This window comes from Kwoniella europaea, chromosome 1 (assembly GCF_036810445.1).
Source record: "Kwoniella europaea PYCC6329 chromosome 1, complete sequence".
NCBI lineage: Eukaryota > Fungi > Basidiomycota > Tremellomycetes > Tremellales > Cryptococcaceae > Kwoniella > Kwoniella europaea.
In genome coordinates, this window is record NC_089487.1 from 419,282 (window position 1) to 433,926 (window position 14,645).

A 14,645-nucleotide genomic window follows, 5' to 3' on the forward strand; every position below is an offset into this window, starting at 1 on the left:
GTTCATGCCTTCAATAACTCTACCAACTCTTCTTTCACTTTCCTAGCGTCCGCCGTACCTTTACTCAACTTCATAACCTCACCTATCAACCTCATTATGACTTTTTCATTCCCTTTTTTATAATCTGCAACGGACTTTGGTTGGTTGCCTATAGCTTGTTGACATAACATCTTGATATCAATTGATGATTCGTTATTCTCATTGATATCAATTCCTAAATTCAATAGTACGTCTTGAAGAGTCACCTTCTTGCTGGAAGAAGGAGCTGGGGCAGAGATGAGATGTTTTATGATTGATTTTCCAGTCGTTCCTGTTATTCTACCATCTTCGATTAACAGTATCATCTCCCGCATCAAGGATGATGGTATGAGAGTAGGTGACCAGGGAATGGATAGTTTTCCAATTTGACCGAGGAGTTCATGAACGATCCTATGTGGTTGGAAATCGGGAGATTAGAATTGTTTTTGAAAAGGGGTGTGGAGAGATGTGAGTTGGACATGATCGAAAGGATCATGTAAAAGGATGGTAAATCTGTGTCACTCACCAATTCATAGCTTTCTTAGCAATCTTCTTGTCCACTCCTTGCCCAATTACATCCTCATAATATCGTATACCCTCAAACCCATACTCGTCTAATCCGATCAATGTCTCCACATCTCTCTTTTGGACGCCGTACGTATCAGTCAATCGCTTGACAACTTGCCATGGCATTTCTGGTAATTCGTTTCTCAGCCCGGAGAGGTACTCCTGAAGTAACGTAGAAAACCATCAACTCAGTTATTAGTGAACTTTGCAACTTGAAATGTGATTGGATAGTCAGAGTGCGACCAAACTCACGGGATCAATGACCACAGCAGGTAAGTTGGAATCAGGCATATACCTATAATCCATAGCTTCCTCTTTTGACCTCAGAGAAAACGTCTCCAATGTCAATTCGTTCAATCCTCTCGTCTCTTGCTTGATAGGCGTGGTGGGTGATGTGAGATAATGTTGGATATGCCTACGTCGCTCTGATTCTATATGATACGATATAGCAAGAAATATTAGTCATGTTTTTAACAGCCATACGGTCTGTATGAACTCACCTATAGCAGCTTGTAGGAACCTGACTGAGTTGATGTTCTTGATCTCGCATCTCGTTCCGAAAGGTGTACCATATCGATGGACGGAGACATTTACGTCTACTCTCAAATTACCCTATATGTCAACAAAGCTCAATCAGCTTTAGATCCCCGACGCTATCGAATGCATCGTGGAGAGCCTACCTTCTCCATGTCACCATCACCTGATCCTAATCTTCTCAATAGACCTTGCAATTTCCTCACGAACGCTCCAGCTTCTTCTGCTGATCTATATATACGTATCGACACTAATCAGCTTTGCTCTTGACAGATAGAGAAACAGTCGTAGCAACGTAGCTGACCTCATGTCTGGTTCAGTCACAATTTCCATCAACCCTGTTCCTGCTCTATTGAGATCGACAAGTGTATTATCTCCAACAGTCTGACTTTTAGCTGTATCCTGGAAAACAGTCAAGCAATTAGTCTACCAGTACACCCGGAAAAGTGGAAAGGGGTTGGTGGTCTTACCTGTTCGATCTGCAATTGATGTATCCCCACATCGAAAGTTCTCTTGGCATTGTTCTCACCTTGCGATATCTGCAATTTACCATTCCTCGCGAGTGGATCTAATCGTGATAGTGGTAAGATCAGTAACGCTTACAAGAGGAAGTTTCATAAGCAGCATGAGATATATAGATACACACTGTAATGCTGTGTTATCTGATATGACGCCGGTATATCATGATAGAAGTAATGTTTCCTATCGAATGTTGATCGTCGATTCTGTGGGCGGATAAAATCAACATCAGCTTCGAATTTCAATTCTCGAACTTGGTATAGCTGACTGACGATTTGACAATTCAGCGCCAAAGCAGTGATCAATGACAATCTGACCGCATGTAGATCAAGGACCTGCCGAGAACTTCTATCAATCAATGTCATCCCAGATGCATGGGGTGCGCTCACTGGTAAGGTGCCGGGGAAAGCAGCATCGTGTAAATTGACGTTTGTATTTGGTACTTCACCGTACGAGGTCGAAGCGGCTATCGCGTCGCTAGGGATGAGCGAGTATATTCCAGTTTAATGGTATGCGTTACTACTCACGCGAGAATAACTTTCTACCAGTTTTCAGCTGAGCATGAATCTCCAATCCTATTATCGTCTCCCATTCGTTTTCACCTTCTATCGCCTTGGCTTTGGAAGCATACCTCCTCAAGCTATAGGAGCACGAAGAGAGAGAGATAGGCCTGGCGAAGCCCCATCTGGATAGTATGATCATCTATGATACATGTGAGGTGCTTTTTGAGCTGGTTTCAGCAACTATCTATAATTATAGTACATGTTATCGCTCTTCGTCATCTCTCTTCGACTTCGAAAGGCAACTTCGAAAATATCCACGTGGGGTAACATGTTCCACGTCATTACTTTATAGATGTGGAAGTCCAAGATGGATTCGGAAAGAATAGCGTTCGATACAACCGGTGCGTCGTGATTCATCCGAACATCACCGTGTTATCGGGTATGTAATCCATACCATGGCTAATCGACATACCTGCAAGCGAGTACGGCTACAGGACGGGGTATTATGACTGCGATGCCATGGTATAGCCACGGGATAAGGTGGTGCCTGTGCCGTAAAAGAACAAAGAACAAAGATCGCGATGATCAAAGGTCGAGTGAATGAAGGTCCGTATCGGATTGAGTCGAAGGGAAACTGCCGCTGTGCAATTGGCGATTTTTGCGATTTGCGGATAAAAATGAATTTGATCAAACTATCCTTTGACTCCGTCTTACTCATATATAGTGGTTATGTAATCATCCCTTAGCCGCTTTTCCTAATCCTGCCTAGAAATAACCGTGACCCTGAACATTGATGATATCAACATTCCTCAAACTCAGCTAACATTCCTTATCCGTTTGATCGTTCTCACTCTGCGCTCGTCGCTCTTCGGGATTCTTTTCTCCTCTGACTGTTATCCAGTAGAAGGGGCTTAACCACCATGAAAAGAGTTACATCGTTAGGGTCTGACCCTTTCTATACCACTACTTCTACAAATTATGTGATGACTTGTAACAAATCCGGAAGTACATAAGCGGCCATCATTACAAATTGACCTATGCATGTTGTAGGCATATATATCGAGATGACCGATGAAGGCAACGGGATGCATTGATATATTCTTTTATCTCAAACATACAACTATCACTCATCTACCTACCAGTATAAACGTTCTTCTTGTTCCATCTCTCCGATCCTCGTTTACCAAGCCAAAGCAACGTATCTCATAGAACGTATACTTTAGAGCTAGAGAGCTGAAGCCCTTGTTTGATTTTCCCACTCCAAGTTACCAAGTTGATACCTCAGAGGAACGATAATAGCCGAGTGCCAAAAGTAAAATTACCAAATAAAGATCCCCATCCAAAACGAGTGTACGATGTCGACCGGTTCAATAATCCGCTCACTTCCGAAGGTCCAGCACTCGCACTCTTTCCCAACTTCCACCCTATATAACAACCTACTTCGATCATCATCTGCATCTCTTCCTTTTAGTACATCAACACTCATCAATAACAACATCAAGAACACGCATACATACAACACAAACAACCTCTCCAAAAGAAACTTCACTACATCACATAAAACCATGTCGACCTTACAAGGATTCAGCATTCCCTCCACCCAGATCGCCGCGGTCGTACCAGCCATAGGATCCGATCTGGAAATCAGAGAGCAACATCCCGTCAAACAAGCTAAAGATCTCAAACCTGGAGAATGTCTCGTCCACATCTCTCATACAGGTGTATGTCATACCGACTTACATGCTAAGCAGGGTGATTGGCCAGTCAAACCCATGAACCCATTGATCGGTGGACACGAAGGTGTAGGTACCATCGTAGCTATCGGTGACAACACGCCCAACTCCCCCGTCAAGCTTGGTGATAGAGTAGGTATCAAGTGGATGGCAGACTCTTGTCTGAATTGTGAATTCTGTAGAAGAGGTTTCGAAATGAGTAAGTAGTGTAGTTCACCGTTGTCGCTGTCGCTGCCGATAGGGATTAAGCATGTTATTCCCACGCTAGTTCAGTCAACTGACGTAATACTTCACACCATTCAGACTGTCCCAACGTGAAACTCTCCGGATATACCGTCGATGGTACTTTCTCCGAATACGTCGTTTCATACACCAACCACGTTACCCCCATCCCTAAAGAGCTTGACTCTGCCGGTGCTGCCTCCATCTTATGTGCCGGTGTAACCACCTACAAAGGATTGAAGGTGTCCAACACCAAAGTAGGTGATTGGGTAGCTCTTCCAGGTGCTGGTGGTGGTTTGGGTCACTTGGCCGTTCAATAGTGAGTATACACCTTCTTCCCCCCTTCATGACCCTTCACTTGCTGATACTGTTTTACGCATAGTGCCAAAGCAGCTGGTCTCAAAGTCGTCGCTATCGATACCGGAGCCGCCAAGGAGAAGATGGTGAAATCCCTCGGTGCCGACGCCTGGGTAGATTTCAAGACTTCCAAAGACCTCGTCGCGGATGTCAAGGCCGCTACAGGTGGTGCAGGACCTCACGCCGCTCTTGTCACTGCCGCTCACAAATCAGGATACACCCAGGCTATACAGTACTTGAGAGAAGGTGGTACATTGGTTGTGGTCGGTATGCCAGATGCTGAGCTCGGTGCCAATGCCTTCTGGACGGTATTCAAATCGATCAGAATCCAAGGTTCTTACGTCGGTACGAGACAAGATGCCGTCGAAGCCCTTGATATCGCTGCGGCTGGTAAAGTAAAGGTTATCTTTGAACAAAAACAACTTAAAGATCTTAAAGAGTGAGTGTTAGATCCTGTTCACTTACCCAACTGCATATTGCCTCACTATACTGTTGCTGATCCCTTCCACCTGCGTTACAGCGTCTACGAAGATCTCGAAGCTGGTAAGATCGCCGGTCGAATCGTTCTTGAAGTGTCCAAAGAATTGATCATAAAGTGTTTTGAAACAGTTGTAAATATGGATAGTCAGTCTCACTACACTAGATAGCGAATTTTTTTCTTGATGATTTTGAGGGTTGACGAGATGATGTAAAATGAATAAGAAGTTTTTTTTAAACAAAGATACAGATAAATTAAAAGAATGCATTTCTATATGTGAATGAAATGACAGAAGAAAACACACGATGTTGAAATGAATCAGAACAGACCGTATTCACAGCTTGACTTGTATATACATAAAACGGGGATGAGGATCGTATGATTGACTGGTGAATAAGAATCTTTCAGATCAAGTGGGGACCGAACGGGTACTCGGATTCCTCCTCGTGTGTTCACTGTAGAACGTGCCATCCTATCACGATCGTTGAGGTCCTCTATCAGAAGCCAGCGGTTGACCGTATAGCGCAACTCGACCAGATAAGGGTCATCGACAATGGAGAGGAAGAGGTAGATCAAATGGATTATCAACCACCCGCGTGGGATGCACCGATGATATGTTTGATAGCCGTTGAGGCATGTTGCATCCTGTTTTGTAATTGTACTAGTACTTCTATATACTGTATACTGTATATTGTATATGCTATCTGATCTATATATGCAATTGGTAAAGAGGAAAAAGTAAGAATGTACAAGATAATGGATGGATGCAATGTATGAACCGAAGAAAGATGATTGTTGAAATTCCCAAGAAACAGAAAACCTGATTATGAAGTAATGACAAAATGAATGAATTAATGGGTATGGGTATATGAAGGTATAAACGAGTTTGTTACGTTTAGAACAATCCCTCGATATCACCTGTATCGGGGTTCAAGTCAATATCGTAGAATCCAGGTCGTGTAGTCAAACCAGGCATAGTCGACATATCTCCCACAAGGGGGTAAACGAATGATGCACCTGCACTCAATCGGACATTCCTAATCGGTAATGTGAATCCAGTAGGTACACCTTTCTTCGATGGGTCGTCCGAGAGCGAAAGGGCAGTCTTGGCCATACAGATTGGTAATCCACCATAACCCTGTTTCTCATATCTAGCCACTTCTTCTTCAGCTTCGGGAGATAATGAGATTCCATCAGCACCGTACATCTCTTTAGCGATGATTTCGATCTTGGCTTTGAGGGGTTGGTTGAGGTCGTAGAGGAATTTAAAAGTAGATGGCTCAGAACATGCGTCGATGACTGCTTTGGCAAGTTCGACAGCACCTTCACCACCTTTGGCCCAATGGTTGGCAGGTACAGCGTAATCTGCTCCGGCATTAAGAGCGAATTTTTGTACCAACTCCATTTCAGCTGGGGTATCGTTGCTGTATGTCCAACACAACATCAGCTCACATACCATATGTCGTTAAGAGGAAAAAGTTACTCGTTACTCACGTGAATTGGTTAATGGCAACAACAACTTTCAAACCGAATTTCTTAGCATTCTCGATATGTTTACCCAAGTTGGCACAACCCTTCTCTAACAATTCCAGATTCTCTTGAGTGTAAACCACATCAAGAGGTTTACCAGGAGTGACAGCTGGACCACCACCGTGCATCTTCAAAGCTCTGATAGTAGCGACAAGCACCACAGCGTTGGGTGAAAGTCCCGAAACTCGAGTTTTGATGTTACAGAACTTCTCCATACCAATATCAGCACCAAAACCAGCCTCAGTGATGACATAACCGTTTCTTGCAGCGTCGTCACCTTGTTCGATACCTGCCAATTTCAGGGCGATCCTATCGGCAATGATCGATGAGTTTCCATGAGCGATATTGGCGAATGGTCCAGCGTGAACAAAGACTGGTGTACCTTCCAAAGTTTGCATGATGGTAGGTTTGATGGCGTCTTTCATCAGCACCGCCATGGCACCTGCACAACCGATATCCTCGGCTGTAATGGGTTCACCAGCTTTACTGGAAGCTACTACCATTCGACCGAGTCGAGCTCGCATATCGGCAAGATCTTTACTCAAAGCGAGAACGGCCATACATTCAGAGGCGACGGCAATATCAAAAGCGGTCTTTCTCTCAAGACCTTTCTCAGTGGGGGCTTGACCAACAGTGATTTGTCGGAGGTATCGATCGTTGGTATCTAACACACGGTTCCAGGTGAGGGTAGCAGGGTCGATATCGAGTCGAGCGAATCTAGCAGCTTCCTCTTCGGTCAATTCGTTAGGGTCAGTCTTGTTGACACCTTGTTTGTGGAGTCGAGCAAGCATGGGTTTAGAGAATGTTCTGACACCTTTCTTGGCGGGACATAATCGGTTGAACAGACCTTTGTCAGATTGAGTGGCTTCATGGAACATCCTCGCGTCGATGGCAGCGGCGAGCAGGTTGTTGGCAGCGGTGACAGCGTGGATATCACCAGTCAAGTGAAGGTTAAATTCGGTCATGGGGATAACTTGAGAGTAACCACCACCGGCAGCACCACCTTTAACACCGAAAGTTGGACCTTGAGAAGGTTGTCTTACACAGGCGATGGCGGTTTTGTGCAAGTGGGCACCGAGGGCTTGAGCAAGACCGATGGTAGTGGTTGATTTACCTTCACCGAGAGGAGTGGGGGTAATACCAGCGACCACAATGTATTTACCATCGAGTCTATCCTTGAGTCTATCAAGAACGCTAAGTTCGATCTTAGCTTTGTATCTACCGTAAGATTCAACTTCATCAGGGTGGACACCGATCTCCTCAGCGATGAGAGCGACGGGTTTAGGAGTTTGAGCAACGGCGATTTCGATATCTGATGGGACCTTCTCTTTGATTTCGAGGGGGAGGGGGGTAAGTTTCTTGGCTCGTCTTAACTCCCAGGCCTTCTTGGCAGCTTGGAAGGTGTTGTTCATGAGCATAGCAACGGTCATTGGACCAACACCTCCGGGAACAGGGGTGATGTAAGAAGCGACTTTAGCAGCTGATTCGAAGTGTACGTCACCGACCAATCGTTGACCTGATTTCTTGGTTGAGTCGGGAATGTAGTTGGTACCAACGTCAATGACGATAGCACCGGGTTTGAGCCAATCGCCTTTGACGAATTCAGCTTGACCGATAGCAGCTACGAGGACATCGGCGGTTCCGACGATCTGTTCGAGGTTCTTGGTTCGAGAGTGACATTGAGTAACGGTAGCGTCCTTCTTCCTGAGTAAAGCGCATACGGGAGTACCGACAATATCTGATCTACCGAGGACGACAACGTTGGAACCTTTCAAGTCGAATCCGGTCGATTCGATGAGCTTGATAGCTCCAGCTGGAGTACAGGGTACGAAGTGAGGTTCACCGATTCTTGAGGAGAGAAGACCAATGTTTTCAGGGTGGAATCCATCAACATCTTTGCTGACATCTACTGAGTCGACGACAGCCTTCTCTTCGGTTTTACCGGCACCTTCAAGGGGGAGTTGAACTAGGATACCAGATACTTTCTCATCTTGGTTGGCTTTTTGAACAGCTTCCAACACTCTCTTGACACCTGTACCGGCAGGTGCACCTGATTCGGCATCGGAGGGGATTTGGATATGTTCAACGGTCATACCGCTTTCCTCGGCCGCCTTGAGCTTCATTCGAATGTAGGTGGATGAAGCTGGACTGGAACCCAGTTGGAAGATGACGAGATGAGGAGCATGGAAAGTAGGGTTGGTAGATTGAAGTTGGGAGATGGACTCAGAGATGGATTGTCGTATTTGTCTACGAATGAATCAGTTATGTGTAAGAATAAAGTAATGAGGTAAAGGCGTTGACCCACTTGGCAATGGCATTACCATCAATGATCTTTGCCTTTCCGGCTTCACCCATTTCTACGTCTGACATTTTTGATTTCTGTAATCTAGCTGATAAAGAGAGATTCCTAGTTGGGATATAAATCGAGGTAGAAGAACTAGCTGAAGGTCTAGTTGATGAAAGATTGACTTTTGATGTCTGTATTGAGGATAGTCTACCGATTGAAGAGGAAGACGTTATGAGTGGTCTTGATCTAAGATGAAGATGACCGATTGACCGTGCGATTCGCATTAGGTGTGAACTAAGCACGAGGCTTTTTTGGGTAAAAGGGGGGGAAAGAAGAAAAGGAAAGAGGAAAATGTAATTTATCTATATATATACACAATACACAACACCGGTACACAGGGTAGGGAACCGGGAGGACTGGGTGGTGCTGAGTGGACAGGCTAAGGATTGATATCGGCGTCTATGAGCTCTAACTGAGAGAGGTTTGTTATCGTGATGTGATTGTGATTGTTGGAAAAGGATCAATGGTGTTTTCCAACAATCTTGAAATGTTTTCCAATTTTCAGCTGCAAAAGTTTCGTCCTGATAAGCGGTCACCTCCGCCGGTTCACCTCAAACTCCTTTTTCGGTAGTTTTATGATCTGGTCACATCTCAGGTACAGGGCTATCTTGACAGAGTGGAAAATTGGAAAATAAATAAATCAAGCCCGTCAAGAAGCTCGAGGCGATTCTTCTCATTCGTTTGTTGACGCAGTCGTGCATCGCTAGGTGTGATTGCTTTGAGCGTGGGCGCATGGCAAAGATAGCTCACATAGCCTGTATTGGACGTCGTCAAACATTGAAGAAGCGGACTTGCAGGTATTGTCAGTACGGACAAGAGGCTCGTTCCCTAAGCGTCTGCAGAAAATCCTGGATATGCCAGTTTCTAGCTGCGCCGGCTAGGATGTATGGTGTCGGTCCTACATCACTAGGTCATCTATGATGTCTACTCTGCGGTACACTATCTGGACTAGATGAACGTGCTTGCTGAGCTTGAAAATGGGAGCGAGAGTCGTGCAAGGAGAGCGTTAAATACTGTATCACATCCCATTTGTGGCGGAGCTTCGGGGTACGAATTCAAATTCAACTTTGCTACCCATTTCCTTGTCCTTTGTTGACCTTATCTCCCCCTCTAGCAGACTATCCATCATATGGCAATGTGACCTCTCTGAGCCCCTCCATCGACGCTGAAGCTTATCTGGCCGATTATAGGATGCTTTGTCCAGTTGTCTTTGCATTTGACAATTGCCTGAGCAGTTCTTTTCAGCTGACTATCGAACTGAGTTGCTTGAAGAATTCCTTGTGCCAGGTCGATACACATTACAAAATGATACACAGTGACCAGTGACAAATCGGACATCTTTTGATTCTTATCGACGATATCACAGATAAGGTGTTCTGTTCTGGAGGTAATGGACTGATCATACAATTTATATCCCGCCCTGCGTTGAGATAAGCTTATCAACACGAATTGAAGTGTTGTACTTACACTTATAGTAGTAACTGGAATGACTATATAAGTACCACTCGGTCCTTAGCCTTCTATCTATCCATCATATTTTCCATCGAATACCTCACAGTCTGTCCCCACACCATGTCATTCAACATCGCCACCAAATTACCTTCCAGCCTCTCCCAGTCCCTTAAATCCCTTTCACTTAAATCACTAGGCATATCCACCCTTTCCACTCGACCATATCCTCAACCATATTGGACAAGGAGGAAAGAGGGGTCCACCTACCTCGCCAAGGTCCGAGATGTCTTAACTGACGAAGAATATTTATTGGTCTGTTCAACAGATAGAAAAGGGTTTTTCAGGACGTCAGACACCGATCGTCTATCATTTATACCCACAACTGGACCACGCAATGAACGTTCATCCAGAAAGAGTGTCACCACAAAGGTCGATAAAGCCAATTGTATCTCACTTTCGAATGATAAAGTATTTAGGATTAATGATAAACCCTTGGTGACTCAGGAGGGTACCTACTATTATGCCAAGCCTTTGTCCTTCAACAAAACTACTAGTATCGAGGCTCAGGAACATCAGAAATCACCTATCATTGATTCGCTGAAGAGTAAAGGATTAGGTATAGGTGATTGTCTAGGATTGAATATCCTTATTCGTGATCATGAAGATCTCTTAGACGGAAATACCGAATTGAATGGTGAAGGCGGGAAACAAGTGGAAATTCGATCTTTGTACTCTTTGTCACCTTCACATGGACAAGGATCAATTGACATTCAATCGAACCCGAACTCGGCTTTCGTGGATGATGATATCGACCATGTATCATGGTATAATCCAACACTTATCAGAGAACTTCCCGAGGATTCGGAAATGTATACGGTAGGTGCCATTCCGTTGGATGAAGTACTAGGTAATCTCGATAAGTAGTTCTTTAGATCCCGTGTATAATATCAGTTATAACTCAGTATCTTGTCATTTTCATCGATAAGTAGGAAAAGACCAAAAGTAAATACACTATGCAATATATCTATCTATATGATGTCCATATAAGACAATAACAACATGATCACTAGAAAAATTCATATCCTCAACCCCCTTGTGTCAATCTAATCATTCTTCTTAACTTCTACTTCTACCACTTTCTCTTCCTTCACTTCCACCCATCCCCATTTCCTAGTCAATACACCTTGCATCAACCCGAAAAACACAGCCATAACCGTACTACTCATGATAATCACATTATAAGGCATCGAGAAATCCGGTGTGGGTATATCCAATAATAATCTATTAGTGTATATCCTCTTTCTTCCTGTCCTTCTACTATCCTCGATTGAAGATCCGGTAGAGTGTTCAGGAACGGTATCAAGCAAAGTCAATATACTTGAAGATAATTCTATACCCCTTTCTGCATCTGGCCGATGTTCGGTATACTTCAATGTCAATTTGGTAAATGGGATTTTCAACATTAATTTCGATCGAGCAGGAATAGTGAGTGTAAAATGTAGAGTTGTGGTTGATATCTTAGGTGGAGTAGAAGGGTTGTACGATGAGTTTTCCAGTAGATCGGCTACAGTGTACAAAATCAAGTTAGGTTTTCAATCATGCAATGAGACACGTATATGGCAAGTGTCATTACTCACGTCTTTTCTCATCATCGACGAATAGCTCTATCTCACTCATCCAACCTTTTACCCACCAAGGCCAAATTTCCGAATAGATTGCTCTTCTCTCTAGATCGTCATTGTTCGTTATGATAATTTGGAAAGTCCCGTCTGATGCTAATTTATCTACGACTGTTCTTGATATAGAAATACCTGGGGGAAGTATGTTACGTGCTGAAATACCAATACAGCAGAATATCAGCTGTGGTCGTTTGGAGATATGCAAGAACTTCGCCAGACAGGCGAAGTAGGCTGTAACTGTTAGACTTACGATAATGAAACTCATTTTCACCATCCCACCAAAAATCAATATCCTTCCCTACCAGATTCGCATCAGTCAAATCCCACTCAATAACATTCCTTGATTGTCCATCTATCCATTCATCCCCCTCTTGTCCATTCGGCTTAGCCTTCAAGTTATCATCGCGAGGAGAGTCCTTGATCAATCTCAATACTGAAGATTGGGCTTCGGGGAAAGGTCTAGGTAATTTCTTTCTAAATATCTTTTCTATTGAGAAATTCCTAGATTTATCATCATTGTTGTTATTACGTTTGTTATTCTCTGGTATTAAAGGTAATACACCTTCCCACCATCCTTTCCATCTTCCCTGTGGGTGCGTAGAAGAAGGCATGAGTATTTCGATTCCTTCAGATTGAGATTCCCAACTGAATATTATACCTGGCTGAGATAATAATGATGATATCCCGGATAAACCCTTAGATGGGAGAAGGGATAGGAATGGAGTTAGGTTTTCGGTACAGAGATGAGATTCAGGATGAGAAAGAAGGAAGTGCGTTGTATCTAGAGAATATTCAGATGTCAGCGTTGTAGTGTTGGAAAGGAAGGGATGAACAATTATTTTACGTTGAACGATAGTTCACCAGCTACCGAACGAGCTTCGAGTATCAGCAGAAGATTGACACTCACCCTCTACAAACCTATTCTGAGGATATATCCCTCCAAAATCCCTGACTACATCACCCATATCTTTCGCTCCCAACCCAGCGCAGAAAAGTCCCCCAAGAGCACTGGTCACTGCATTCCATCTCTCCTCTGCATCATCACTATTCCTCAACCACCCGCGTATTTCACCTCCTCCCCCTGACGAATCGTAGTTCATCAGTCCAGCTGAAGAAGAGCGTGTGGAATCCCACCCCGAAGTGAAGGATATCGTCAACTCTGAGACGTTGTTTGCCTCTAGGGGAAGTAGTAGTGAGGGCGGGGTGAGGGAATGATGCGATTGTGCTGGATCATCTTGATATCAGCCGGGATCATCCTACGATTACCGAATTGAAATAAGAAGATGAGGAGACGCAATACGCTACGTACGTGTGGAAGATGGTATCTTGGGAGAAGAGAATATCGTCTCGAATTGGAAGAGCACGGACATCCGACCGTCAGGTAATGGATGGAGTGTCAACGATTCGGAGAACGTGTCATCGGTGCCATGTTGGATGGCTACTGCGGTATATATCGGAGCGAGTAGGAGAAGTCTTAGGGAGCTGAGAAGCATCATGCGCTGTGAGGGTGGTTGTAAGTACAGCTAAGAGATGGGAGGTTCAGTATATAGTATACACGTAGAGCGAGTACTTGGATGGATGTCCTCCACCTTGACTCCTTTGGTAATGTATTTTTCTGTGGAATGCATTTATCCGAATTTATCCCAAATCAGACAAAGACACAGGACATAGTTGAATTCGACTTTGGACTTTCGAGAATTCAAAGTGGAAGGGAGAGATCAGGCATGTTTCGACAACCGTAGAGCAGGACTTACGACCATCCTTGGGAAACAAGATAGAGATTCATTACTCACTACCTAGTCGCATACACACAAGCCAAAATTCCTACAGCTCCCACTCAGCAGAAACAACTCGAATCCATTACCTTCATCGAATCATCTATCAAATATGTCATTCCTCTTTCGAACATCCTTACGAGCAGCCGCCTCCTCAACCCCATCTTCATCTCGACTAACCCTCCCAGCTCTATCCATGACTATGCGTCACAACTCTACCATTCCAACTTCCTCTTCCTCGGGTGAATCATCCCCACCTAGATCAGGCGAACTATTTTCACCTCCTCCTTCTTCTTCTTCTTCTTCGTCGAATAGTAAAAATCTGTTTCAATCAAATGGATTCTCCAAATTGAAATTCGATCCAATCTCATTTCCAGCAAGTGAAGGAAAGGGACAAGGAGAAGATAGTGATGGAGAAGCATGGTGGAGACAATTAAGTAAAAATGCCAAGACAGGTTTCCCCACTACTCCCTCGACAGGTCGATCGATAGTCGTTTCGAGAGGTGGAGATTTTCAAACTTCTTATAAGAGATTACAAGGTTTGCTCAGACAGAGTAATTTAAAGAAGGAATTGAGATTACAGGAATATCATGAGAAGCCTTCTGTGAGGAGAAGGAGGTTGATTAGTGAGAGACATAGAAGGAGGTTTAAGGAGATGGTAAGTTTTGCTTTTTCTATGATTCTAAATTAGCCGTTAGAAAAAGATGTAGAGGTGGATGCTGATTGTGAATCATGCTGTTTAGGTACGAACAAAAGTACAGCAAGTAGTATCGATGAGGAACAGAGGATAAAATGTCAAGTAGAAATGGATAACATGCACCTATATTACACATTTAGTATATTTCCATGGATCGAATCTGCCAATATGTCACTGATATGCATATACATCAACGCCTACACGCAATTCAGCTATGTTTTGATATGTACAACA

At 44.0% G+C, this 14,645-nt stretch overlaps 6 protein-coding genes across 6 annotated transcripts; 3 read left to right on the forward strand and 3 right to left on the reverse strand.

The window, feature by feature from the left end:
• Positions 1 to 2: 2 nt before the first annotated feature.
• Positions 3 to 2,340, reverse strand: V865_000157 (aspartyl/glutamyl-tRNA(Asn/Gln) amidotransferase, B subunit; the record flags this gene model as incomplete). Its single annotated transcript, XM_066223989.1, has 11 exons — positions 3 to 429; positions 545 to 747; positions 838 to 1,016; positions 1,086 to 1,197; positions 1,266 to 1,350; positions 1,424 to 1,521; positions 1,590 to 1,687; positions 1,766 to 1,844; positions 1,911 to 1,973; positions 2,028 to 2,104; positions 2,166 to 2,340. 11 exons carry the CDS (start codon positions 2,338 to 2,340, stop codon positions 3 to 5), a joined length of 1,596 nt encoding a protein of 531 aa, XP_066080086.1.
• Positions 2,341 to 3,706: 1,366 nt separating this feature from the next.
• V865_000158 (uncharacterized protein) lies at positions 3,707 to 5,100 on the forward strand (the record flags this gene model as incomplete). Its single annotated transcript, XM_066223990.1, has 4 exons — positions 3,707 to 4,073; positions 4,178 to 4,415; positions 4,479 to 4,892; positions 4,974 to 5,100. The coding sequence occupies 4 exons, from the start codon at positions 3,707 to 3,709 to the stop codon at positions 5,098 to 5,100; spliced, it is 1,146 nt and encodes a 381-aa protein (XP_066080087.1).
• A 726-nt stretch (positions 5,101 to 5,826) lies between these two features.
• Positions 5,827 to 8,831, reverse strand: V865_000159 (uncharacterized protein; the record flags this gene model as incomplete). The annotated part of the gene is made up of 3 exons (XM_066223991.1): positions 5,827 to 6,355; positions 6,426 to 8,708; positions 8,767 to 8,831. 3 exons carry the CDS (start codon positions 8,829 to 8,831, stop codon positions 5,827 to 5,829), a joined length of 2,877 nt encoding a protein of 958 aa, XP_066080088.1.
• Positions 8,832 to 10,380: 1,549 nt separating this feature from the next.
• On the forward strand, positions 10,381 to 11,184 carry V865_000160 (uncharacterized protein; the record flags this gene model as incomplete). Its single annotated transcript, XM_066223992.1, has 1 exon — positions 10,381 to 11,184. The coding sequence occupies one exon, from the start codon at positions 10,381 to 10,383 to the stop codon at positions 11,182 to 11,184; it is 804 nt and encodes a 267-aa protein (XP_066080089.1).
• A 179-nt stretch (positions 11,185 to 11,363) lies between these two features.
• V865_000161 (uncharacterized protein) lies at positions 11,364 to 13,432 on the reverse strand (the record flags this gene model as incomplete). The annotated part of the gene is made up of 5 exons (XM_066223993.1): positions 11,364 to 11,824; positions 11,898 to 12,092; positions 12,190 to 12,720; positions 12,847 to 13,164; positions 13,249 to 13,432. The coding sequence occupies 5 exons, from the start codon at positions 13,430 to 13,432 to the stop codon at positions 11,364 to 11,366; spliced, it is 1,689 nt and encodes a 562-aa protein (XP_066080090.1).
• Positions 13,433 to 13,826: 394 nt separating this feature from the next.
• On the forward strand, positions 13,827 to 14,505 carry V865_000162 (ribosomal protein S21; the record flags this gene model as incomplete). Its single annotated transcript, XM_066223994.1, has 2 exons — positions 13,827 to 14,372; positions 14,458 to 14,505. 2 exons carry the CDS (start codon positions 13,827 to 13,829, stop codon positions 14,503 to 14,505), a joined length of 594 nt encoding a protein of 197 aa, XP_066080091.1.
• Between the last annotated feature and the right edge of the window lie 140 nt (positions 14,506 to 14,645).